Source organism: Triturus cristatus, chromosome 5_1 (assembly GCF_964204655.1).
Source record: "Triturus cristatus chromosome 5_1, aTriCri1.1, whole genome shotgun sequence".
Classification (NCBI taxonomy): Eukaryota; Metazoa; Chordata; class Amphibia; order Caudata; family Salamandridae; genus Triturus; species Triturus cristatus.
In genome coordinates this window covers 10,164,969-10,189,623 of record NC_140587.1, presented here as the reverse complement: position 1 = coordinate 10,189,623, position 24,655 = coordinate 10,164,969, and the positions used below count along the sequence as shown (strand labels likewise).

Genomic DNA, 24,655 nt, shown 5'->3' with positions numbered 1-24,655 from the left:
TAGCGCCGGACTCGCGCCGGAGTCAAGCCAGAGTCCTGCCCGTCTGCGCCCGTCAGCGTCCCGGAGGCGATCGGAGTGGCGGGCAGGGCCCTAAATACCTGGGATGTGTCCCCCTGGGACTCCAGTGCTGCATTATTCCTCTGGGGAATTGCGCTCATTTGACACCCCGGTCACAGGCTGTCGTATTGTCTTCCCCGGATGCCATCGCGGGAAACTCTGCTGCCCTGGCTGTGGTTGGCGCCCTAACCGCGCTCAGTCATCACGTCCCAATAATAACATCTTCAGTGTGGGTTATAGCTTTATGCTGTTAAACACCAGGTCGGCGTGTAAACATGCGCAAGACATATTTGAGCTTCTAGATACAGTAAAGCCATTATGTCTTATGCTTACTGAGACGTGGTGGGGTGAATTTTCTAACCCAGATGTCGCCACGGCAATCCCGCCTGATTATAACATCTTCAGGAAGGATAGAGCCAAGGGGAGGGGTGGTGGAGTGGCATTGGTGGTCAAGAAAGGCACGCCCTGTGCGATCCTGCCAGGAAAGGACATTCGAGGCTCGGAGACTCTCGCTTTTTCTATCACGCTGTCTCCACATCAATCTGTCAAGGGATTACTTGTGTATAGACCACCTGGTTCACCCGGTACGTTCTTTAAAGACCTGGACTCCGTGTTGGTGGGGCTCGCCCTGAAAGCGGAACACTGCATTGTGGCAGGGGATTTCAACTTTCAGATGGATGATCCGTCTGACCCTGCTGCTATCAAACTTTCTGAGGCTATGGCCCCGTTGGGACTGATTCCTCATTTGCTGGAGCCTACGCACGAGAAGGGTCACACTCTTGACCAGGTATTCTCGTCTTCCCCTCTCGAGGTGATTGAGATTATACCAGTACTATGGTCAGACCACTTGCTTGCCAAATTTACGATCAAAGGCATAGTCAAACCGGTGGCTGCCTTGGCACAGCAACAGGGTCGTGTCCATAGGGCATATCATTGTGTGACCCCAGAGATGCTGGCCCAGGCTGCTGTGGATCATCCATGTTCCCTCTCTGGTGATCTGGATAGGGACTTGGAGACCCTGCAAGCTTGGTTCTTAGACAGGCTGAATGATCTTGCCCCGGTTTTGACACCCCGCCTGACACCGTAACGGGTCTCTGCGCCTTGGTTTACCACAACACTGTCGGCTATGCGGCAGCAGTGTAAGGTGGCCGAGAGAGCTTGGCGGGCACAATATGATACTGCAGCCAAGCTGACCTATAAAACGGTGGTCAGGGCCTATCACCGGGACATTCGCCTGGAAAAAAAAGCGTATCTTGCAAGGAGAATAGAAGCGGCTTCTAACTCCTGCAAGGAGATTTTCTCCATTGTGAAAGAATTTATTTCCCCATGGTCTAACTCCTCGGATGAAAAACCGTCTGGTAGCTGGGCTTCGGATCTTGCTGATTTTTTTACGAGCAAGATCCAACGTATACAGGATTCTTTTTCATCGCCTGGGCCCATGGGCCAGACTAATCCTGAGGCCATTTTATCCCTGCGAGCTTGGCCGGGTGTGACGCTGAGTGTGTTTCCTCCGCTCTCTGCCCCTGGCTCTTTAGCGCTAATGGGCAATCTTAAATCGGGCTCGCCCCTCGACCCATGCCCTGCTAAATTTTTAGCGAAAGTTGCGGAGGTGATCAATCCACTGGTAAACCCGCTGTTGAATCTTTCGCTGAGTCAGGGAGTGGTCCCGTATGCTTGGAAGCAGGCTATGGTGATTCCATTACTTACAAAAGCCAGGCATAGACCCGAAGGCCCCGGTCAATTATAGGCCCATCTCTCTGCTGCCGGCTCTCACGAAGATTTTGGAAAAGCACGTTCAGGTAGTGCTTTCCAATTTTCTTGAGACCAACGAGATCTTGCACGTTACCCAGTCGGGTTTTCGTCCCCATCACAGCACAGAGACTGCGCTCCTTGAGGTCTCAGAAACCATTAAAGGGGTTCTGGACTCGGGGGGCAAAGCCATGCTGGTGATGTTGGATTTGTCGGCGGCGTTCGACACCGTCCACCATGAGGGCCTTCTCGCTAGACTCTTTGAGATAGGTCTGCGAGGGACGGTGCTCGGCTGGTTTTCCTCCTTTCTAGCCGGCCGCCGGCAAACGGTCTGGGCATCGCCAGATTCCGCCGTGATGCCGCCTCTGGGAGTCGGGGTCCCACAGGGCTCTATCTTGAGCCCGACCCTATTTAACATCTTTATGACCCCGTTGGCAGCATTGGTGGAGTCGTATGGGGCCCAGATTGTATCCTATGCTGACAACACCCAGCTCCTCTTCTCGTGTAAGAGAGGAGGAGACTTTGACGGGGAGAGCATTCGGGATTGCCTTGGGGCTGTTTTTCAATGGTTCCAACTGAACAGCCTCAAGTGCAATTCCGACAAGTCTGAGGTACTCTTCTTTGGGTGCGATGCAGAGCCAGACTGGCAGGCCTGGTGGCCGATTAATATGTTTCCCCCGTCTTGCTCCTCCCAAGTCGCTAAGAATCTGGGGGTCAAGATGGATAAGGGGCTAACATTGAAATCCCAGATCCTCGGGGTGTCGGGCATTTGCTTCGGCATCCTTAGGATGCTGCAGAGGTTTCTTCCCCTGCTGTCTGAGGAGCATAGGAAACTGACAGTGCAGGCTCTGATCGGGGCCAGGTTGGATTATTCTAACATTCTTTACCTGGGCCTGCCAGAGTATTTGCTGCAGAGGCTCCAAGTGGTGCAGAACGCGGCTGCGAGAGCTATTTTTGGATTAAATAGACGGGCCAGTGTATCGGGCCTGTTGAAAACTTTGCATTGGCTCCCGATCCGGAAACGGATCGTCTTCAAGGCTCTGACTCTGGCCTATAAAGCTCTCCACGCGGTGGGAGCAAAGTATCTTCAAAAGAGACTGGTCTTCTATCAGCCGACCCGGTCTTTGAGGTCGGAATCCTTGTTTTTGGCGGTTGTTCCGCGTGTGAAGAGAACTCGCCTGGGAGGCCGCTCTTTTGGACTTTTGGCGCCACAGTTGTGGAACTCTCTGCCATTTACTCTACGGGGAGCTACCAACTTATTAGCCTTCAGAAAAGGCCTTAAAACCTGGCTGTTTACCCAGTAGTTTGTTTTTCCTGCATGTATTTGTTTGGCATTCGGTTCTTTTGTTCTGTTTTTTTTAACGGTGTTATGTTATTGTGTTGCAGCCCTCCTTTTCCAAAAGCGCCGGGACACTCTTTTTGAGTAGCCGTGCGCTATATAAAAGAATAAATAACATAACATAACATAACAGGAGCCGGCCTTAAGGAGAAGGCTCAGGAGGCGCGGGAAACCGGCCCCCGAAGTTCCCACGGCCCAGGAGGAAGCAGACCCTGAGGGGGATGCTCTGGAGCCTACCGGGGAACAGATTGCCGAACTGGGAGACCTGCCTGAGCTGACCCATTGGCAGCAAGAAGGAAGTCCCTCCAGGGAGGAATTCTGCCGGGAGCAGAAAGAATGCCCTTCTCTCGTGGGTATGCGGCAACAGGCTGCAGACCAGGCCAATGGTGTTCAGGCCAAGACACACTACGTGTACTGGGAGAGTGACCTCCTGTATTCAGAGCCTAAGGCTGCTGAACCTGGGTCAGCCCGTGTGCTGGTGATACCCCAGAAGTTCAGAACCTTCCTACTGGGGCTGGCTCATGATGTGCCTTTAGCAGGACATTTGGGGATGGACAAGACCTATGACAGGCTTGTCACCCACTTTTACTGGCCCCAAATGCACAAGAATTCAGATTCCTACTGCCGAACCTGTCAGACTTGCCAGGCAAGTGGTAAGAGCGGAGGGAAGCACAAGGCTCCTCTGCAGCCCTTCCCCGTGGTCGGTACGCCATTCCAGCGAGTGGGTATTGATATTGTGGGGCCTCTGGACCCCAAGACAGCCCTGGGCAACAGGTTCATCCTGGTCTTGGTGGACCATGCCACCCGGTACCCTGAAGCCATCCCTCTGAGGACAGTGACGGCCCCCGTGGTGGGACGAGCACTGATGGGAATTTTCTCCCGAGTGGGATTCCCTCTAGAGGTGGTGAGCGACAGGGGGACCAATTTCATATCCACATATATGAAATCCCTGTGGAAGGAGTGTGGGGTAACTTACAAGTTCACCACTCCTTACCACCCCCAAGGAAATGGGTTGGTTGAGAGATTCAACCGAACCCTCAAAGGCATGATCATGGACCTGGACGGTCCAATGAGGCGTAAGTGGGACGTCCTCTTGCCATGCCTGCTCTTCGCTTACCGAGAGGTGCCACAGAAGTCTCTAGGGTTCAGCCCCTTTGAGCTTCTGTATGGTCACCCGGTAAGAGGACCTCTGAGTTTGGTAAAGGAAGGTTGGGAGCAATCTCCCAGGAAACCTCCCCAAAATGTGTACAGTTACATGCTGGCCTTCAGAAACGAAACTAGGCGTTTCAGGCAACTTGCTGAGGCAAATCTGGAAGCCAGCCAGGAGGAGATGAAGCGGTGGTACGACCGGAATGCCACTCTGGTAGAGCTTCAACCTGGACAAAAGGTGTGGGTCTTGGCCCCAGTGGAGCCTTGTGCACTTCAGGATAAGTGGACAGGTCCATTTGAGGTTGTGGAGCGCAAAAGTCCTATCACCTACTTGGTGGACATGCAGTCTCCCAGGAACCCTTTGAGGGTCCTACATGTTAACCGCCTTAAGCCCCACTTAGAGAGGACCGAAGTGGGCATGCTGCTGGCCACTGATGATGGAATGGAAGAGGAGACTGAGCCTCTTCCTGACCTCTTAGTAGCCTCTGAGAAAGATGGGTCAGTGGATGGAGTTAACCTCTCACCCACCCTGACGCCCGAACAACAGGAAGACTGCCGCCACTTGCTGGGACAGTTTTCCGACCGATTCTCCCTGGTTCCTGGTGTCACAGATTGGTGCGTCCATGATGTGGACACAGGAGACAGCTTACCTGTGAAGTACAAGGCTTACAGGGTAACTGACAGGGTCAGAGCTTGCATCAAGGAGGAGGTCTCCAAAATGCTTGCGTTAGGGGTGGTTGAGTCCTCCAGCAGTCCTTGGTCCAGCCCCGTGGTCTTGGTCCCCAAAGATGCTGCGCCGGGAGCCACACCTGAACTCCGGTTCTGTGTGGACTACAGAGGACTCAATTCAGTAACTAAGACTGACGCGCACCCCATCCCCAGAGCTGATGAGCTCATTGATCGGCTAGGGGCTGCCCGGTTCCTCAGCACGTTTGATTTAACGTCTGGGTACTGGCAGATCGCCTTGACCGAAGGGGCCAAAGAGAGGTCAGCATTCTCTACACCAGATGGGCACTTCCAGTTCCGGGTCATGCCATTTGGAATGAAGAATGCCCCTGCCACCTTTCAGAGGTTGGTCAACCAGGTACTGGTTGGGCTGGATGCATTCAGTGCCGCCTACCTGGATGACATCGCAGTGTTCAGTGCCACCTGGCCCGAACACCTGCGCCACCTCTGGGAAGTGTTGATGGCTCTGCGCCGAGCAGGCCTCACGATCAAGGCAAGCAAGTGCCAGATCGGGCAGGGTTCCGTGGTGTACTTGGGACACCAAGTGGGGAGTGGCAAGGTGGCACCCTTGCAACCCAAAATTGAGACCATCCTGGCTTGGGAGCCCCCCAAGACGCAGACTGCAGTGAGGGCCTTTCTGGGGCTCACTGGGTACTACAGGAGGTTTGTCAAGGGCTATGGAACGATTGTTGCCCCCTTGACAGAGCTGACTTCCAAGAAGCAGCCCAGGAACGTGATCTGGACTGACACCTGTCAGAAAGCTTTCGACACCCTGAAGACTGCCATGTGCACGGCACCCGTGCTCTTGGCCCCTGACTTCTCCAAGGAATTCCTAGTGCAGACAGACGCTTCAGAGCATGGTGTAGGGGCTGTTCTCTCACAGATGACTGAGGAGGGCTGGGACCAACCCGTAGCCTTCATCAGTAGGAGGTTACTTCCACGGGAAAGTAGGTGGAGTGCAATTGAGCGAGAAGCATTTGCTGTGGTCTGGGTGCTGAAGAAGCTAAGACCCTACTTGTTTGGGTCTCACTTCCGGGTTCAGACAGACCACAGGCCCCTCAGATGGTTGATGCAAATGAGGGGTGAAAACCCAAAGCTGTTGAGGTGGTCCATCTCCCTACAGGGTATGGACTTTACGGTGGAACACCGTCCTGGTACAGATCACGCCAACGCTGACGGTCTGTCCAGGTATTTCCGCCTTAGTGACGAGGAACCCCCTGGGCAAGGGTAGTTTTCCCCACATTTCAGCTGGAGGGGACACGTGTTAGACCTGGCACCTTGGCGTGAGTTTCCCTTCCACTTTTTGATGGTGTGCCTCAACTGTTTTGCTGGTGTTGTCCGCTCAGGGCACTGCGCCACGGCAAGTGCTCCCTAGGTAAAGTGTACCTGTAATTGATGCTCATGATTGGTTTATTGGATTTACTGTCAGTCCCCAGTAAAGTGCACCAGGGGTGCCAGGGCTTGTAAATGCCAATGCTGCTGGTGGGCTTGCAGCGCTGGTTGCGCCACCCACAGAAAGCGGCCTTGTAAAATGTGTCTAGGGTCTGCCACCGCAGACCCTGCGTGCAGTCTGGGACTGTCGCGCGGACTGCGCAAGTGCCCCCACTTGCCAGTCCCTAAACCTTCCCTTACCTACATATTAGCCACCCCTCTGGTAGGCCCAAGGGCAGGGTGCATTGTAGGCATAAGGTAGGACATGCCCTGATGTGTGTGGCATGTCCTAGTAGTGAATTACAGCCCTTTTCGTTTTTCACTATTGAAGGCTACCTGCTCTCCATAGGCCAGAATGGGCTGCTGGAGTCACTACACGCTGTGACCCCAGTGGACTCAGAGAGCATGGTGGAATGTCAAGTTTAGTATGCCTGAACTCAGAATAATAAAATACTTCTTGTAGTCAAGTTTATTTTAATATCCTGGGTTTGTAAATACTACTTTTAGAAAGTTAGTATTTACTGACCTGGCCATTTCAGTCCGCCTCTGCTGTGTGTGTGTGTTCTGCCTGGCAACAGTAAGGAGCAGGGTGGGGGGATCCCCAGAGACATGTTGGCTGCCAGGTGGTGGGTAGAGAGATTACACCAGGATGGGTGGGAGGAGTACACCTTGACTCTTGAATAGACCTGTGCTCTGCCACCACAAAGCCGGCGCCGCCCCCTGTGGAGCGGCTGATGTCTCTGCCCTGCTGCTGAAAGGAAAGAGCAGAGTCACCCTAACAAAGTGCTCCAGAACTGGACTGGGCCAGGCCCAGGCCCCCTGGCGCTACAGAACAAAAGAATCACTGTATAAAAGTAGGAGCCTGGCTCCTAAGAAATCAGAATCCTGTTTTACCACAAAGAACCTCTGCCCGACTAGAGGGAGAAGAAGACGCTGGAGGAGCTGGCCTGCTGCTTGCCTGGCTGAGAAAGGAGAGGAAGAGACTTGCTGAAAAGATTTTGCTGCTTTGTGCTTGAACATTCTCCAAGGGCTTGATCTGAGCTTGCCCCCTGAACTGAACCCCAGGACCAGTGGGTTCTCTGTGCTTTTGCTCGTCCTCCAATTCGAGCCGTGTGTGCATCCCGCTGGAGAGAGACTGCGCCCCTCATCGCCCCTCCTAGGGCCGTGACACTCAGGAGCTTGCCTGCCTCAACCCCGTGAGAGCCCCGCTCCGTCCGGAGCCGCTCTCTGTCCCCGGGCTAGGTTGCCTGCACCCCTGTCACCGCCTGCCACTGGAGCGCGCTGAAAGCGCTGTCACCCCTCCCGCCGGAATCCTTCCAACGATCGTGATCTTCGCCGGGTCACCAGCTGCACGGACCGTGCCCTGTGACCCCGCTTCGTTATCCTTGGAACACCCCCAGGCCGCGCCGCCCCCGCTGTGGAGACCCCCCTGCACCGCCGTGCTAAGGGTCGCTGGCCGCGCCTGCCTACTTGCCCACACCCGCTGATTAAGGACCCAAGAACACTTCCCAAGCTGAGAGTCGCACCGACCGGTGCCGACCCTCCACATCACTAAAGGAGTTCCAGTATCGGGCTCGGGGCCCTCACCGCCTTATTTCCCCGTTATCCTCACCGCACCGCACGCCTGTCTCACCTCCCGCCGCCCCGGAGCTGCCGGGAGGAGCTGTGCACGGCGCAGGCGCACCCACGGCAGATGCGTGAGCCGCGGTAGGCCTGAAGTAAGTCAAGACTGGAATCCCTCAAGTGACATTGGTAAAAGACTAAAGAAGTACCTGCTTAAAGAACTGCTTGCCTGCTTTATAACCTGGTGGCATCCAAACAACGTTACTAGTCTTGTGATAAGTCTGCATATTAAGATAACTATTTTTATATAAAGGAGCGTATTTTCACATACCTAAGCCTGGTGTCCGTTTCTGGGGGGATTGATGTGTTTACTGTGTGTGTGATTATAATTGCCTAACCAACAACGCCTGAAGAATCGCCTTGGCTGCTCACGCCACGCACCTAGAGGGTGAGCAAGGGTCATTCCAAAAGGGGTTATCCTTTGCCCTGACGTGGAGGAGAGGGTCCCTGCTTGACACAAGGACATCCTTGCGCCAATCAGAGATCCCCGACTCTAACAACATTGTTTTATGTGGAGTTTACAAAAGTGTGAATCTTCAGGAGGGTTTTCCTGTATATTGGAAATGAGCTCCAATGTACTCATGATAGACATGTTAAACATATATGTGAGGGCTTAAGATCTGATGTCACTTCTTATGATGCCACCTCCAGTGATGCCACTTCCTGTGACGTCACGCGCCGTGTTGTCACTTGCATATTGATTAACTAGGTTAGTTCCCCCACTTCTTTTTTTGGACTTGTGCCCTGGGTGTGGTTTCTGCGGCCCTCCACCCTATTTGGTGCCATGTACACATCTGCTCTGTATGAGGAGGCGTGGTCAGACCTGGGTGTTACATGTCGTTTGCGTGGAGGCATGCTCCTCACCTCTTCCGCTGCTCCCTTCGGTGGTGCGAGGTCAGGGAGGTCCGTCTGCATGTTCTCGGTCCTCTGCTTCCTGTTGGAGGCATGTGGGTGGCATTTTTTAAATTAAATGTTTGCAGAGTCAGGTGGGTTAGTTTCCTGCCATTACTGCTGTGGTCTTCTGATCTGCATGATGGAGTCGGGTTGTAAGGCCATTGAGAAGACCCATAATGTTGAGGAGGTAGAACCATCGGAGCCTCTTCCCTCCTTAGAAGTTATTCAGAAGATGATTCAGGCTGCGGTGACTGCTGCTGTTCAGGACAGAGAGACCGCCCCTCTAAATTGGAACCTAGTACCTCGATTGACTCTGATGGGGAGGATGATGTGGAGGCAAAGGGTGGGTATGTGCAGGGTTCGGACTTGAAAGACTTCCTTGTGCACATTCGCTCTAATCTGTTGTTTCCTGATACGGGGGCATCGGAGGAAGACACAGATTTCTTTTCTCAGTATTTGAAGAAGGAGTCCTTGCCTGTTCACTCTTCCCTTCTTAGAGTTTAAGAGACTGAATGGAAGGATGTTGATAAACATGGTTTTCCATGGTTCTGGCGAGACCCTATCCTTTGCGGGACTTTGTGGATAAGTTTCCTGCTTCTGTGAAGTGGATACATTACTGGCCGGATTGTCTTCTCAGGGTGCTATTATTTTGGATGATGCTTCTCCTGCAGACCCTGTTGATAAGACGGTGGATGCGGCTGTTACACATTCTTTTGCTGCTTCCAATTTTGCTATTAAAGCTGCGGCTTATTTCTCGTATGCTATTCAGTCTTCAGCTGAGTTGCTGCACCAGGGCGAGGACATATCTCCCACTCTGGCTCTTATGGAGCAACAAGTACGGCTCCTTTCTAACATTTCTTTTGATTCCTTTGTGGCAGCTGCCTCTATGGCTGGCTCTTCTGTCGATGCTCGCCTCCAGTCGAGGTTGTGTTCCTGGAAGGCGGATGCTGTTCAAATGAGTTTGTTGATGAACATTGTGTTCTCTGGGGTGAATCTCTTTGGGCCTCCTCTGGAGGATATGGTGAAGAGTCAGCTGAGGATCGCAAACTTCTGACTCCTGAGAGGTCTTCCTGTCCTCAGTTCTTTTGTGCTAGGAGGGCTTTTGGTCCTACTCGACAAGGAAAAGGCTCATCAGCCCTTTTGTGGCAGGGGGCATGGCCAAGGGCTCTTTCCAGAGACAGATCCTGGTTTTCTGACTCATCTTTCACCTCCTCTACTGTTGCATAACCCTGGCTATATGGATGTGAGCAGGTTTCAGGTGGGGAGATGCCAGTCTCTCTTTGCAGACAGGTGGTGATGTTCCATTTCAGATCAGTGCGTCCTTCAGGGGGTATTGGAGGGGTTTTGCATTGAGTTTTTTAGTGACCCCCAACAATTTTTTAATCACGCCTTGTCCCCTGGATGGGTTGAGAAGAAAGGCTCTCCTAGATGGGGTTTTAAATCTCGTGGAAAAGGGAGCGGTGATTCCGGTACCCCAGACCAAGATGGGGATCTGGGTTTATTCTATTCTTTTTCTGGTTGAGAAACATACCGGTAACCTCATGCAATTGTTGGATCTGAAATCCCCCTGTCAAGTTCAAAATGGTGTCACTTCAACTGATTCTTCCATTGATCAATCAGGGGGATTTTCTGGCTTCGCCAGACCTGCAGGATGCTTATCTCCATGTCCCGGTCTATCGGGAGTCCCAAAGGTTTCTGCGCTTCTGTGTGTTGGACCGTCGTTATCAGTTGGAGACGAGATTGGAATCCCTTTCAGCCATTTACCTTCCGGGCAAGGGGAATGTGGTGGCGGATTGCCTGAGCAGGATATTTCCCTCCATGGGTGCACTGTCTCTGACCCCGTAGGCATTCCTGATGTTGCAGGGGAGGTTTGGGTCCCCGGGGTGGACTTGTTTGCCTCTCTGGACAATGCCAAGGTCCGTTGTTTTTGCACGATTATGCCTTGCCTGAGGGCTTGGAAGGTGGATGCAATGTCCTTCCGGTGGCCTCAGGGTCTGTTGTACGCATTTCCCCTGGTTTCCCTGATTCCAGTGGTTCAGCAGAAGATCAGGTGGGACAGGGCTTTGATGCTTTTGGTGGTCCCGTGTTAGCGGCATTGCCCATGGTTTCCTCTGTTGTTGGAGTTGGCGGTGCATCGGGATTCGTCGTTTCCGTTTCGTCCATATCCTTTGTTGGGTCTTCGGATTCCTTTCCCAGGGTTCCAATCCATGAGTCTTCAGGCGTGGCTCTTGAACGGCAGTCTCTGATCCAGAGTGGTTGTTCCCAGGTGGTGGCCGGCCTCATTGAGCAGTCCAGGCGTCCTTCTGCTTTGATGGCTTATGCTAAGGATTGAGACAATTTTCCGGGTTGGTGTCTGTGCCAGGGATTGTCTGTGGATGTGATGGATCTGGCTCATGTTTTGGATTTTTTGACTGAGGGTTTTAAAATGGGTTTGGCCTTTTCCACTCTCCGGGTACTGTGGGCATCTATTCGGTCGTTCCATGGTTGCCTTTTTGTGTCAATTAAACCTGTGGTTGCTAGTTTGTTGAAGTCTCTGGCTTTTCGGCGCCCTAAACCGATGTTATCTCCACCTCCGTGGGATCTTTCGTTGGTGTTGAAGGCCTTGCAAGGGGTTCCCTTTGAGCCACTGGAGTCTGCAGAATTGACGTTTTTGACCTCGAAGGTGGTCTTGTTCGTAATTGCTTCTGCCAGGTGTGTTGGTGAATTACGGTCTTTTTTGCGGTCTGCCCCACTTTTGCAGTTTTTTGAGGATAGGGTGGTTCTTTCATAGAACTGCGGACGTGGTCCTTCCTGGTTCTTTCCCGATCCCCAGTCTGAGGAGGAGTGTCCGTTACTGCTTTTGAATGTGAAGCGTACTTTGTTGATTTACTTATCACCCACTGCTTCTTTTTGTAATGTGGACAATCTGTTAGTCACTTTCGGTTTGGCTAGACAGGGCTTGAAGCCTTCCCTTTCTATGCGTTGTTGTTGGCTTAAGAAGGCTATTCTGTTGGCTTATGGTGCCCCAGATGGTGTTCTCACTCATCGTCTTCAGGGGCTGTTTTTTCGTTCTGTCACAGTTTCTTGGGCTGCGTTCAAGATGGTGTCCAAGGAAGATATTTGCAGAGCGGCCACGTGGTCTTCTCCTTATACCTTTATGACGCATCACCAGCTCGAGGTTGGGGGCGGGGCTTCTGTTGCTTTTGACCCGTCTGTTCAGGGTTCTGTTGATTCATGAGCTTCTGTTTTTTTTCTCCGGGGTGTGTCATTAAACAGGTTGATGCAGCCTTCTGTGTGTTGGCTGTCTTCTCATGTGTTAATTACTGTGGTGAGGAAGACGGACGAGGAGGTAATGCCCCGGTTACTTACCGGTAATCTTCATTACTCTGAGTCCTAGTCTTCCTCATGACTATAGACGTCATAACATGGGGGGGCAGGGGGGAGGATTCAAAGTGTCAGGCCACACATCTTCCTTGACGGACTAGTGAAATGAACATAGCTAATTATCAATTGAATACACAATAATAATTAAAAAATAATCATTAATGTCTTATAATTAAATCACTTCCCACTCTTTACCCCTATAAACTGACTACCCACTAAGGCACTAATAAATCAGAAAAATTCATTAATTTACATGTATTAACTTCTAAAAATCTTAAAAATAAAATAAAAAACATAAACAATAATTATACCAAATATTTACATCATATACATTTAAAATATATACTAAAATACGTAACAATAACTAAAAAACGATATTATAAACAATTTTATTTTTGTAAATGATAATAATGACACGGGTATTTTAAAAATCAATATTGGTTACCTTAAAATCGATATTCTTGTCAACGATATTCTTGCTGATGATAGTTCTATATCACAATATTTTGGACACAATATTTTGGTCTGACGATATTTTAGATTCAATATTTTGTCTGAATACCTCTCCAAACTCGAAACCTATTGCCTTTGCCAATGTTCGATCATGAAAAGGCAACCGATTACGGGACAAATAATTCCAACACTTAAAATGCAATTGAGAGGCAGACAGCTAAACAAGCCTTCCTGCCAGGGTGCTTGCTGGTCTAAAACAAATGTAAATGTGCGATCCTGGTCAATCTGCAATTGTAAATGATGATTGGAAGCCGGTACACCACTCAGATGTATTCTTTTTGAGTGGTATTGTAAAGGAGCTATCAGCTAAGCTGTGAAGTATGTGCTTTTAAAGAACAGTTATAGATATAATTACACTATGCACAGTCTGGGTATTACTAAATCGAGATTTAGGAAACCTTTTTTATCTTAAACCTTTTTTGTTAATTTTACCACAGCCTTATGCTTGAAATAATGAGAAATGTTCACTGTGACTGTAGACGCCATTTCATGGGGGGGCAGGGGGGAGGATTCAGTGTCAGGCATCTGGAATATTTACACCCACATTACTTCAGCAGCGAGTTCGACAAACATCTGACGTTATTGGACTCCAGAAGAGCCTCGACGGCCTCCGTGTCGGTTCGACACAATAGATGCTTTCCGCATTCATGGAAGGTTTTTTTTGGATAATACATCTTCGCTTCAGTCAAAGTTTGCAAAGATTGTAAATCAAACGTGTGTTTATTTGAACTCTTATATTTGTGTCAGAATTGTGCAGCCTGGAAAACGACTCAGACCGAAACCCTGTTCTCACATTCTCTATTATAATGAATTAACTAAAGAATAAACTCAATACAAGCAAGAATGAAGACGCCAGGGGCATGATCGATAAAAAACACAATCAGAAATGTACTCCAGCAGCTTTCATACATTTCCAATATTTTCGTTGCTCACAAACATTTCCAGGAGTCGCCAGGGAGTCTGCAGCAGAGGCGGGAGGATGGGAGCCTTCACTTTGTGTTCTTTTGAGGTATGTATGCGTAGTGCACGTTTACGCAAGGAATGTCTCGTTTTAGTGCAATTGTTCTTGGTCTTTTTTCCTGCATATGGGAAATATGTTTCCATGAGTTAAAATGCCTTTGTCAACAACCACATCAACTTTATGGCATTTCCTAACCATTTCCTTATTGGATATGGACTTACCTCTGTCCTTAGCAGGAGTTATTGTTATTGTTAACTGGGACTTATAGAGCGCGTGTTCACCGACAGGTCTCTCAGCGCTATGAGCGCGAGACTAAACCGCGCCAAAGATCAGCCTGTACACGCTCCCGGTCTTCGCCTATGTTGTGCCCCAGGCTTCAGTAAAAAGAAGCGTCTTAAGTTGTTTCCTGAATGGGAGAACGGTAGGTCCCTACGTAGGCTTTCTGGTAGCCCGTGCCACAGTTGAGGGATGACTACAGAACAGGCTCTGCCCCCTTAAGAGGAGTACAATTGTGAACTTTTGCCAGACAAAAATGGGGCAAAGAAGTGTCTGCAAATATCCCACAAACAGGCGGCCCACTTCCACCTCCTTCTGGGAGAACAAGTAATGTCTTTGTATGATAATAAAATGATGGACGGAGCGCTGAAACTTTTCAGACACTCACCCCCAGTCACAGATCTGGGTTGACTCCATCGTCATTCTTTAGCTCACTCTGCCACCTCATTTCAACTCAGCGATATGGACCTACAGAGTTTTACTCCAAGTTTATTCCCAATTATGCTGACAAGGCCGAACCATTCCGATGTTTGTTAAAAAAAAAGTGCACAATTCATATGGACTGACGCCGTGTCTACTGCATTTCAAAAATGTAAAGTATTTAATGTTACTGCGCCTTGTTTCAACCTTTTGTTGCTGGTAAACAGTGCGTCATTATGGTTAATGCCAGTAGTTCTGGTTTGGGCGGAGAGCTGACGCAAGAGATTGTGGCAAAGAATGGGTTGTGGCGTATGCCTCCAGAACTTTGAGAGAGGCGGAAAAAAATGATTCTGTGATTGAGAGAGAATTGCTGGCGTATGTGTGTGGGGAGCAGAACATGGCAGAACCTTCTTGCGGGGTAATAAGTACATTATCAAAACTTACCACAAACCTTTGATTTACATGATGGCACCAGGGGGAGGTCGCCCTATATCTGCGAGATTAGCATGATTGGCAGCCAGGTTACGACATTTCCAGTACCAATTGGAATTCGTTAATGGGAAAAGCATTGTGCATGCCAACTGTATGTGCCGGTTGCCCATTGATGATGGTCACAGTGACTGTGGAGTGATAGACAAGGAAGACGACGAGCCTGCTTTTACTTTGGAAGATGTTAGTTTCTCAGGATCTGAACCTTACATTTTTTTAGAGTCTAAGTGGACAGAAGCGCTGGAGAAGGATCATGAACCTAATAGAGTTAAAGAACGGAGTCTGCGTGGATGCCCAGAGGAAAGGAATATTTCTGGTGACATCATGGGAGTTTCCAAAGCGCGTGATGAGTTAGCCATTGAAACCTCCATTTGCTTTAAGAAAAACGATTGTGGATATGGCACATGAAGGACATTTAGGCGCATTATATACTATAAGACTTGTTAAGGGCAGTTTATGGTGGCCTGGAGTGGACACATTTGTTGAGCACCAAGTAAGATCATGTAGCCAATGCAATTCTAGGGATAAGTCAGCCAAACTGTTCTGTACTGAACCACAACCTGTTGAGTTTCCCCGGGTCTCTGGCGCAAGTTGGGATTAGACGTCATGTGGCCTCTTGCTGTGATACCCAGGCACCAAGCGTTTGGATTGGTGTTTATTGATTATTACTCCAAGTGGCCGGAAGTGAAAAGGGTGAAAGAAGTCACATCGCAAATGGTCATAGAGTTTTTAGATGATATTTTTCGTAGTCATTGATAGAAAGAGCTACAGAATGATGATGGATTCAACCCATATCTATGACTGGGGGAGAGTTTCAGCGCTCCGTCCATCATCTCCTTGTGTTTGTTTTGTTCACCCTAAGTGGGCAGGGTATGCCCAGACGTGGGTCCCTTGCTCACTTTGCCACTGGATTCCAGCTAGCCTGGCTGATGAGGGCTGTTACCCTGAAACCGGTCCCAGGATGCTTGTTTCTGGTCCAGGGAAGACCTGGCTTGGCAGTTTGGTCTGGAATCTTCCCATAAGGCACAGGGTAAAAACAGATTTGCATATAGCTGTGTCTGAACTGGGGTGGCGGAGTGAGCTAAAGAATGATGGTGGATTCAACCCAGATCTGTGACTGGGGTGAGTGTCTGGAAAGTTCAGCGCTCCGTCCATCATCTGCTTGTGTTTACTTTGTTTGACTCTGAGCAGAGAGGTGGCTTTACACTCCTGCCTCAGGCTGGTGATGCAGAAGGCTGACATTACAACAGGTTTGTGAATTGTGACATGATAACAGCCTTGTGACTTAGACCCCACAGTCCATGTCTGCTGCGGTGAAGCTCATAGAGTCCATACCTGAGGGGATGAGTTTCTTCAGATGAGGCACCGCCTGAAGGCAGGAGTCTGCTATGAAGGGAGACCCCGCAGACATGTACAGGTCCATCATCTTCCGTGGGTCGAACTGCTGGCTGTACAGCACGTTGAGGTCGGTGGGAGACGCCATCTTGCCTAGTGCAGGGTTCACCTGGTGTAATTCTGTGCCACCTGCACCAGGGCTATATATATGCATCAAGCAGTCTTGATTTTGCATAGGCTTCATATACATTGAGCTCTGTTCACACATCAGTGGAGCTCCAGACAGTTTCTCATTTACATTTGCTGCTGGCAGCCTCGCCTGCAGCTTCTCTCTGCCAATCCGCAGATAACTTGAGTGTTTTTCTTTTTCTGTCTAGCCCCTGGCAAGCCACCTGCAAGTCCGCATGTCTGCAGAAAGGGGGCCCTCAGCACGAGAGAAAGGGGGGCAAAGAAACAGAGACAGGGAGAGAAAGAGAGAGAGAGTGGAGAGAGGGAAAGCGAGGGGGAGAGAGAGAAGAGAGAGGGAGAGAGAAAGAGACAGAGAGAGAGAGTGAGGGAGAGAGAGAAAAGGAGGTAGAGAGAGAGAGGGGGAGAGAGAGAGAGAGAGAAAAAAGAGAGAGAGATAGAGAGAGAGGGAAAGAGAGGAGAGAAAGAGAGTGAGAGAGAGTAGAGAGAGAGGGCAGTGAGAGAGAGGGGGCAAAGAGACAGAGACAGGGAGAGAGGGGGAGAGAGAGCGGGAGAGAGGGAAAGAGAGGGGGAGAGGGAGAGAGTAGAGAGAGAGGGAGACAGACAGAGAGTGAGGGAGAGAGAGACAGAGAAAGAGGGAGAGAGAGAAGGAGGGAGGGAAAGAGAGAGAGAGAGAGAGAGAGAGAGAGAGAGAGTCTGCAGTGTGTTTTGCCGTACATGATGGAAGTACAAGAGTGACACCTAAACGGTTGGTTGATGTCTTAGACCCTCTGCGTCCTTATTTTTCTTTCCCGCACAGGGTATTTTAACCAGGTCAGTGTGTGCCTGGTTTGAATAACAGAATCATAAAGGCACTAGCGCAGGACTCAGAGCTCCCACCGACCTCTTCCAGAGAGTTCTTAGTGGTCCTCATGTGGCAATAGCATCCAAACAAAAAGCATGAGCTTCCTTCCCTTTCCGACCCCGGTGGTCACCTCTGGCGAGAAGCGTCCATCTGTGGCCATCACCATGGAATCGCTGGCAGAGTGCGGCTTGTGCAATGTCTACAAGTCAACTCTACCTAACATAAAATGCACCATACTGGCTGCCCCTACAAGTTAAAGTATTCGTAAATTCAGAGTGGGCCCTGGCCTGACATCAACTTCTGCTGTTTTTTACTTTAGCCTCGAATGGAACCTCTGCGCAGCGTGGCAGAGGTGTAGGGGACCAGGGTGTGGGACCTTGGCTTCCTTCCAGTGGAGCTGGGACCAGATCCAAAGGTTGAGGAGGACGGTCTGCTGCTGGTGTGACCTGGAGGGAAACAAGGGGTCCTGATTTCAGTGCTAGGAGTCTGTTCTACTGCTGTGAGTACTGCTGCCTGTCGGAAGGGTCTGCCCTATAGTAGAGCATTGTTACTACAAGGATCCCCTTTACAGAGCAGGCATGTGACAGCTCCCTCTACATCTCCAAAGAGAGTGGTGCAAACCATTGCTGTGAAGGTACTGTGCTAAACACCAACAAAACAGAAGTACTCATCATGGGTCCACACTCGATGCCTGTAACGACAATTGGTGGCTCCCAGCCCTCGGAAGCCCCCCCCCCCCCCCCCCCCCACGGACCACGCACGCAAACATCCTGGACTCAGAGCTCAAAATGGACCGCCAGATCAACTCCGTCGCATCCTTCTGCTTTCACACCCTCCGCCTCCTACGTAAGACCTTCAAATGGATCCCCCTTGAACACAGAAAGACCATCACTCACACCCTGGTCACCAGCAGACTCGACTACGGCAACACACTCTACGCCGGAATAAACAAAACCCTCACCCACAAGCTACAGAACATCCAGAACACCGCCGAAAGACTGGTCCTCAACCTGCCAAGACCAAGACACTGCCACATCTCCGAGCACCTGCGCACACTCCACTGGCTCCCCATCGAAGCTAGAGTCACCTTCAAGATGCTCACCCACGCCCACAAGGCCCTCCACGACACCGGGCCAGCATACCTGAACAGCCGATTCAAATTCCACGCATCCCAGAGGACCCTACGATCAGCCCAGCTCTCCTACGCTGTGGTCCCCCGAACCAGAAAGACCAGATCGGGAGGCCGCTCCTTCTCCTTCCTCGTGGCCTGAGGCTGGAATGCCCTTCCGCTCCACCTCAGACAGATAACATCACTCCCCATCTTTGCAAGAAACCTCAAAACCTGGCTCTTCGACAGACCCCCCCCTTGATGGACTGGAGCCTGCTAATCCCGCCCAAGCCCTCCCAGGCGCCTTGAGATCCTTATGGGTGAGTAGTCACGCTTAATAAACGCCTGATTGATTGATTGATTGAAGCACTGTTGCAATGTTAGAATTTATTTTAATAAGTTGTTAATTTTAAATTTGTATTGCCACTATTTTGTTGATCGGTATCGGAATGATACATATTATTTGCACTAGGTTAGAACATTAATTTTAGTATAGCCTTAAAGCCCGGCATACTGACCATTAAAGGCTTTCTCCAGCATTTAAGGCCTGAGCCAATATAGCCTAGCTACAGAGGGCTCTAAGCCTATTAGAACAATCTGCCCCATGAGGGCAGAATGTTCCGATGCTGTGAAAAACAAACATTGGAACATTGGAGCCATTAGAAGCCCGAAGCAATTCATTGTCTTCAATGGAGCACTCAACATTCCAATGTTCTAATATAGCCTTAAAGTCTGCCATAGAGGGCTTCACCGGCCATTAAAGGCCCGCTCCTGCGCTAAAGGTCCGATCCGAAGCCGATGGCCTTTAACAAGGGAGCGGACCTTTAATGGCTGGTATAGCCCAGCTATGGAGGGCTATAAGGCTATTACAACAGGGCAGAATGTTCTGATGCTGTGAAAAACAAACATTGGAATGTTGGATCTCTGAGCTTTTACCAGCCATTAGAAGCCCAGAGCACTCAATTGTCTTCAAAGGAGAGCCCAACATTCTGATATTTTAATAAAATCTTTAAAATATATTTATTCTTTGTTGAGTGCATTTATTCATGGTAAAGAGAGATCTGGAACCCACTAATAACAGATACTCTTGTGAGTCTCACAGGACGCCAGAACGCACCATACTCATGTGATGTGCACATGGTTTGTGAACTACAGTCCACCAGGGTTCCTGTCTGAAGTTGACAAATTCGCAATGAGCCTGCACTTTCATCACTTGGTCTAGAAAGCCTAGTCGTGAGCTGTATTTTGCATGGAAACTACAAAGAAGGTATCAGAGGTGGCGGACAGTAGTTCGCAAGTAGCAGGACAGGCTCTGTGAATGCTGGTGGGGTCCGGTGGCATGCCCGGGATGGTGCAACTGGTACCAGAGTTCAAACATCAGAGGAAACACTGACACAGACCGAAGCAGTGGCAATACCTGCGCAGAGAGTAGGTTGGGAGGTCCCAAAGAGAAGAAGTAGTAGAGTCCAAAGGGGAGGTGGTCAGTCATGGGGTACAGGGCGATGCCTAGTCTGGCAGCCGGTTGGGTCGCAGCCACAGGAGCACATGCCTCACACCTTGCAGATGTGCCTCAAACTAAAGAAGTCTGAGAGGGCATGGAGGGGAGGGCGAGACAGTCAAGGACAATCTCCTTCAAAAGCACCTGTTCTGGTCAGCCTGGACAGCAGCCGCAGTCTACGCTGAGCCAGCTTGTTATCCTCAGACAGTGAGTCAATGCACAGCTCACAGCAGTCTACGCTGAGCCAGCGTGTTATCCTCAGACAGTGAGTCAATGCACAGCTCACAGCAGTCTACGCTGAGCCAGCGTGTTATCCTCAGACAGTGAGTCAATGCACAGCTCACAGCAGTCTACGCTGAGCCAGCTTGTTATCCTCAGACAGTGAGTCAATGCATAGCTCACAGCAGTCTACGCTGAGCCAGCTTCTTATCCTCAGACAGTGAGTCAATGCATAGCTCACAGCAGTCTACGCTAAGCCAGCTTGTTATCCTCAGACAGTGAGTCAATGAATAGCTCACAGCAATCTACGCTGAGCCAGCTTGTTATCCTCAGACAGTGAGTCAATGCACAGTTCACAGCAGTCTACGCTGAGCCAGCTTGTTATCCTCAGACAGTGAGTTAATGCATAGCTCACAGCAGTCTACGCTGAGCCAGCTTGTTATCCTCAGACAGTGAGTCAATGCACAGCGCACAGCAGTCTACACTGAGCCAGCAGTCTCAGTGAGTCAATGCATTGCTCACAGCAGTTTACGCTAAGCCAGCTTGTTATCCTCAGACAGTGAGTCAATGCACAGCTCACAGCAGTCTACGCTGAGCCAGCTTGTTATCCTCAGACAGTGAGTCAAGGCATAGCTCACAGCAGTCTACACTGAGCCAGCAGCCTTCGTGAGTCAATGCACGTTTCACAGCAGTCTACGCTGAGCCAGCTTGTTATCCTCAGACAGTGAGTCAATGCACAGCTCACAGCAGTCTACGCTGAGCCAGCTTGTTATCCTCAGACAGTGAGTCAAAGCACAGCTCACAGCAGTCTACGCTGAGCCAGCTTGTTATCCTCAGACAGTGAGTCAATGCACAGCTCACAGCAGTCTACGCTGAGCCAGCTTGTTATCCTCAGACAGTGAGTCAATGCACAGCTCACAGCAGTCTACGCTGAGCCAGCTTGTTATCCTCAGACAGTGAGTCAATGCACAGCTCACAGCAGTCTACGCTGAGCCAGCTTGTTATCCTCAGACAGTGAGTCAATGTACAGCTCACAGCAGTCTACGCTGAGCCAGCTTGTAATCCTCAGACAGTGAGTCAATGCACAGCTCACAGCAGTCTACGCCGAACCAGCTTGTTATCCTCAGACAGTGAGTCAATGCACAGCTCACAGCAGTCTACTCTGAGCCAGCTTGTTATCCTCAGACAGTGAGTCAATGCACAGCTCACAGCAGTCTACGCTGAGCCAGCTTGTCTTCCTCAGACAGTGAGTCAATGCAAAGCTCACAGCAGTCTACGCCGAGCCAGCTTGTTATTCTCAGACAGTGAGTCAATGCACAGCTCACAGCAGTCTACGCTGAGCCAGCTTGTTATCCTCAGACATTGAGTCAATGCACAGCTCACAGCAGTCTACGCTGAGCCAGCTTGTTATCCTCAGACAGTGAGTCAATGCAAAGCTCACAGCAGTCTACGCTGAGCCAGCTTGTTATCCTCAGACAGTGAGTCAATGCAAAGTTCACAGCAGTCTACGCTGAGCCAGCTTGTTATCCTCAGACAGTGAGTCAATGCATAGCTCACAGCAGTCTACGCTGAGCCAGCTTGTTATCCTGAGACAGTGAGTCAATGCATAGCTCACAGCAGTCTACGCTAAGCCAGCTTGTTATCCTCAGACAGTGAGTCAATGAATAGCTCACAGCAATCTACGCTGAGCCAGCTTGTTATCCTCAGACAGTGAGTCAATGCACAGTTCACAGCAGTCTACGCTGAGCCAGCTTGTTATCCTCAGACAGTGAGTCAATGCACAGCTCACAGCAGTCTACGCTGAGCCAGCTTGTTATCCTCAGACAGTGAGTTAATGCATAGCTCACAGCAGTCTACGCTGAGCCAGCTTGTTATCCTCAGACAGTGAGTCAATGCACAGCGCACAGCAGTCTACACTGAGCCAGCAGTCTCAGTGAGTCAATGCATTGCTCACAGCAGTTTACGCTAAGCCAGCTTGTTATCCTCAGACAGTGAGTCAATGCACAGCTCACAGCAGTCTACGCTGAGCCAGCTTGTTATCCTCAGACAGTGAGTCAAGGCATAGCTCACAGCAGTCTACACTGAGCCAGCAGCCTTCGTGAGTCAATGCACGTTTCACAGCAGTCTACGCTGAGCCAGCTTGTTATCCTCAGACAGTGAGTCAATGCACAGCTCACAGCAGTCTACGCTGAGCCAGCTTGTTATCCTCAGACAGTGAGTCAAAGCACAGCTCACAGCAGTCTACGCTGAGCCAGGTTGTTATCCTCAGACAGTGAGTCAATGCACAGCTCACAGCAGTCTACGCTGAGCCAGCTTGTTATCCTCAGACAGTGAGTCAATGCACAGCTCACAGCAGTCTACGCTGAGCCAGCTTGTTATCCTCAGACAGTGAGTCAATGCACAGCTCACAGCAGTCTACGCTGAGCCAGCTTGTTATCCTCAGACAGTGAGTCAATGTACAGCTCACAGCAGTCTACGCTGAGCCAGCTTGTAATCCTCAGACAGTGAGTCAATGCACAGCTCACAGCAGTCTACGCCGAACCAGCTTGTTATCCTCAGACAGTGAGTCAATGCACAGCTCACAGCAGTCTACTCTGAGCCAGCTTGTTATCCTCAGACAGTGAGTCAATGCACAGCTCACAGCAGTCTACGCTGAGCCAGCTTGTCTTCCTCAGACAGTGAGTCAATGCAAAGCTCACAGCAGTCTACGCCGAGCCAGCTTGTTATTCTCAGACAGTGAGTCAATGCACAGCTCACAGCAGTCTACGCTGAGCCAGCTTGTTATCCTCAGACAGTGAGTCAATGCACAGCTCACAGCAGTCTACGCTGAGCCAGCTTGTTATCCTCAGACAGTGAGTCAATGCAAAGCTCACAGCAGTCTACGCTGAGCCAGCTTGTTATCCTCAGACAGTGAGTCAATGCAAAGTTCACAGCAGTCTACGCTGAGCCAGCTTGTTATCCTCAGACAGTGAGTCAATGCATAGCTCACAGCAGTCTACGCTGAGCCAGCTTGTTATCCTGAGACAGTGAGTCAATGCATAGCTCACAGCAGTCTACGCTAAGCCAGCTTGTTATCCTCAGACAGTGAGTCAATGAATAGCTCACAGCAATCTACGCTGAGCCAGCTTGTTATCCTCAGACAGTGAGTCAATGCACAGTTCACAGCAGTCTACGCTGAGCCAGCTTGTTATCCTCAGAGAGTGAGTCAATGCACAGCTTACAGCAGTCTACGCTGAGCCAGCTTGTTATCCTCAGACAGTGAGTTAATGCATAGCTCACAGCAGTCTACGCTGAGCCAGCTTGTTATCCTCAGACAGTGAGTCAATGCACAGCGCACAGCAGTCTACACTGAGCCAGCAGTCTCAGTGAGTCAATGCATTGCTCACAGCAGTTTACGCTAAGCCAGCTTGTTATCCTCAGACAGTGAGACAATGCACAGCTCACAGCAGTCTACGCTGAGCCAGCTTGTTATCCTCAGACAGTGAGTCAATGCATAGCTCACAGCAGTCTACGCTGAGCCAGCAGTCTTCGTGAGTCAATGCACAGTTCACAGCAGTCTACGCTGAGCCAGCTTGTTATCCTCAGACAGTGAGTCAATGCACAGCTCACAGCAGTCTACGCTAAGCCAGCTTGTTATCCTCAGACAGTGAGTCAATGTACAGCTCACAGCAGTCTATGCTGAGCCAGCTTGTTATCCTCAGACAGTGAGTCAATGCACAGCTCACAGCAGTCTACGCTGAGCCAGCTTGTTATCCTCAGACAGTGAGTTAATGCATAGCTCACAGCAGTCTACACTGAGCCAGCTTGTTATCCTCAAACAGTGAGTCAATGCACAGCGCACAGCAGTCTACACTGAGCCAGCAGTCTCAGTGAGTCAATGCATTGCTCACAGCAGTTTACGCTAAGCCAGCTTGTTATCCTCAGACAGTGAGTCAATGCACAGCTCACAGCAGTCTAAGCTGAGCCAGCTTGTTATCCTCAGACAGTGAGTCAATGCATAGCTCACAGCAGACTACACTGAGCCAGCAGTCTTCGTGAGTCAATGCACAGTTCACAGCAGTCTACGCTGAGCCAGCTTGTTATCCTTAGACAGTGAGTCAATGCACAGCTCACAGCAGTCTACGCTGAGCCAGCTTGTTATCCTCAGACAGTGAGTCAAAGCACAGCTCACAGCAGTCTACGCTGAGCCAGCTTGTTAACCTCAGACAGTGAGTCAATGCACAGCTCACAGCAGTCTACGCTGAGCCAGCTTGTTATCCTCAGACAGTGAGTCAATGCACAGCTCACAGCAGTCTACGCTGAGCCAGCTTGTTATCCTCAGACAGTGAGTCAATGCACAGCTCACAGCAGTCTACGCTGAGCCAGCTTGTTATCCTCAGACAGTGAGTCAATGCACAGCTCACAGCAGTCTACGCCGAGCCAGCTTGTTATCCTCAGACAGTGAGTCAATGCACAGCTCACAGCAGTCTATGCCG

General features: G+C 50.3%; 1 protein-coding gene across 3 annotated transcripts in view; it reads right to left on the bottom strand.

The window, feature by feature from the left end:
* The window catches only part of LOC146829947 (nicotinamide N-methyltransferase-like), a 381,589-nt gene that overhangs the window by 64,048 nt on the left and 292,886 nt on the right, over window positions 1-24,655 (bottom strand). Inside the window, exon 1 of one of the 3 annotated variants that reach the window (XM_085604213.1) lies at window positions 16,326-16,473. The exons of the other annotated variants lie outside the window; for them this stretch is intronic. Coding sequence (XP_085460339.1) covers window positions 16,326-16,473 — 148 coding nt within the window. Of the gene's footprint in view, window positions 1-16,325; window positions 16,474-24,655 lie in introns of those variants that run through there. 3 annotated transcript variants of the gene reach the window in all.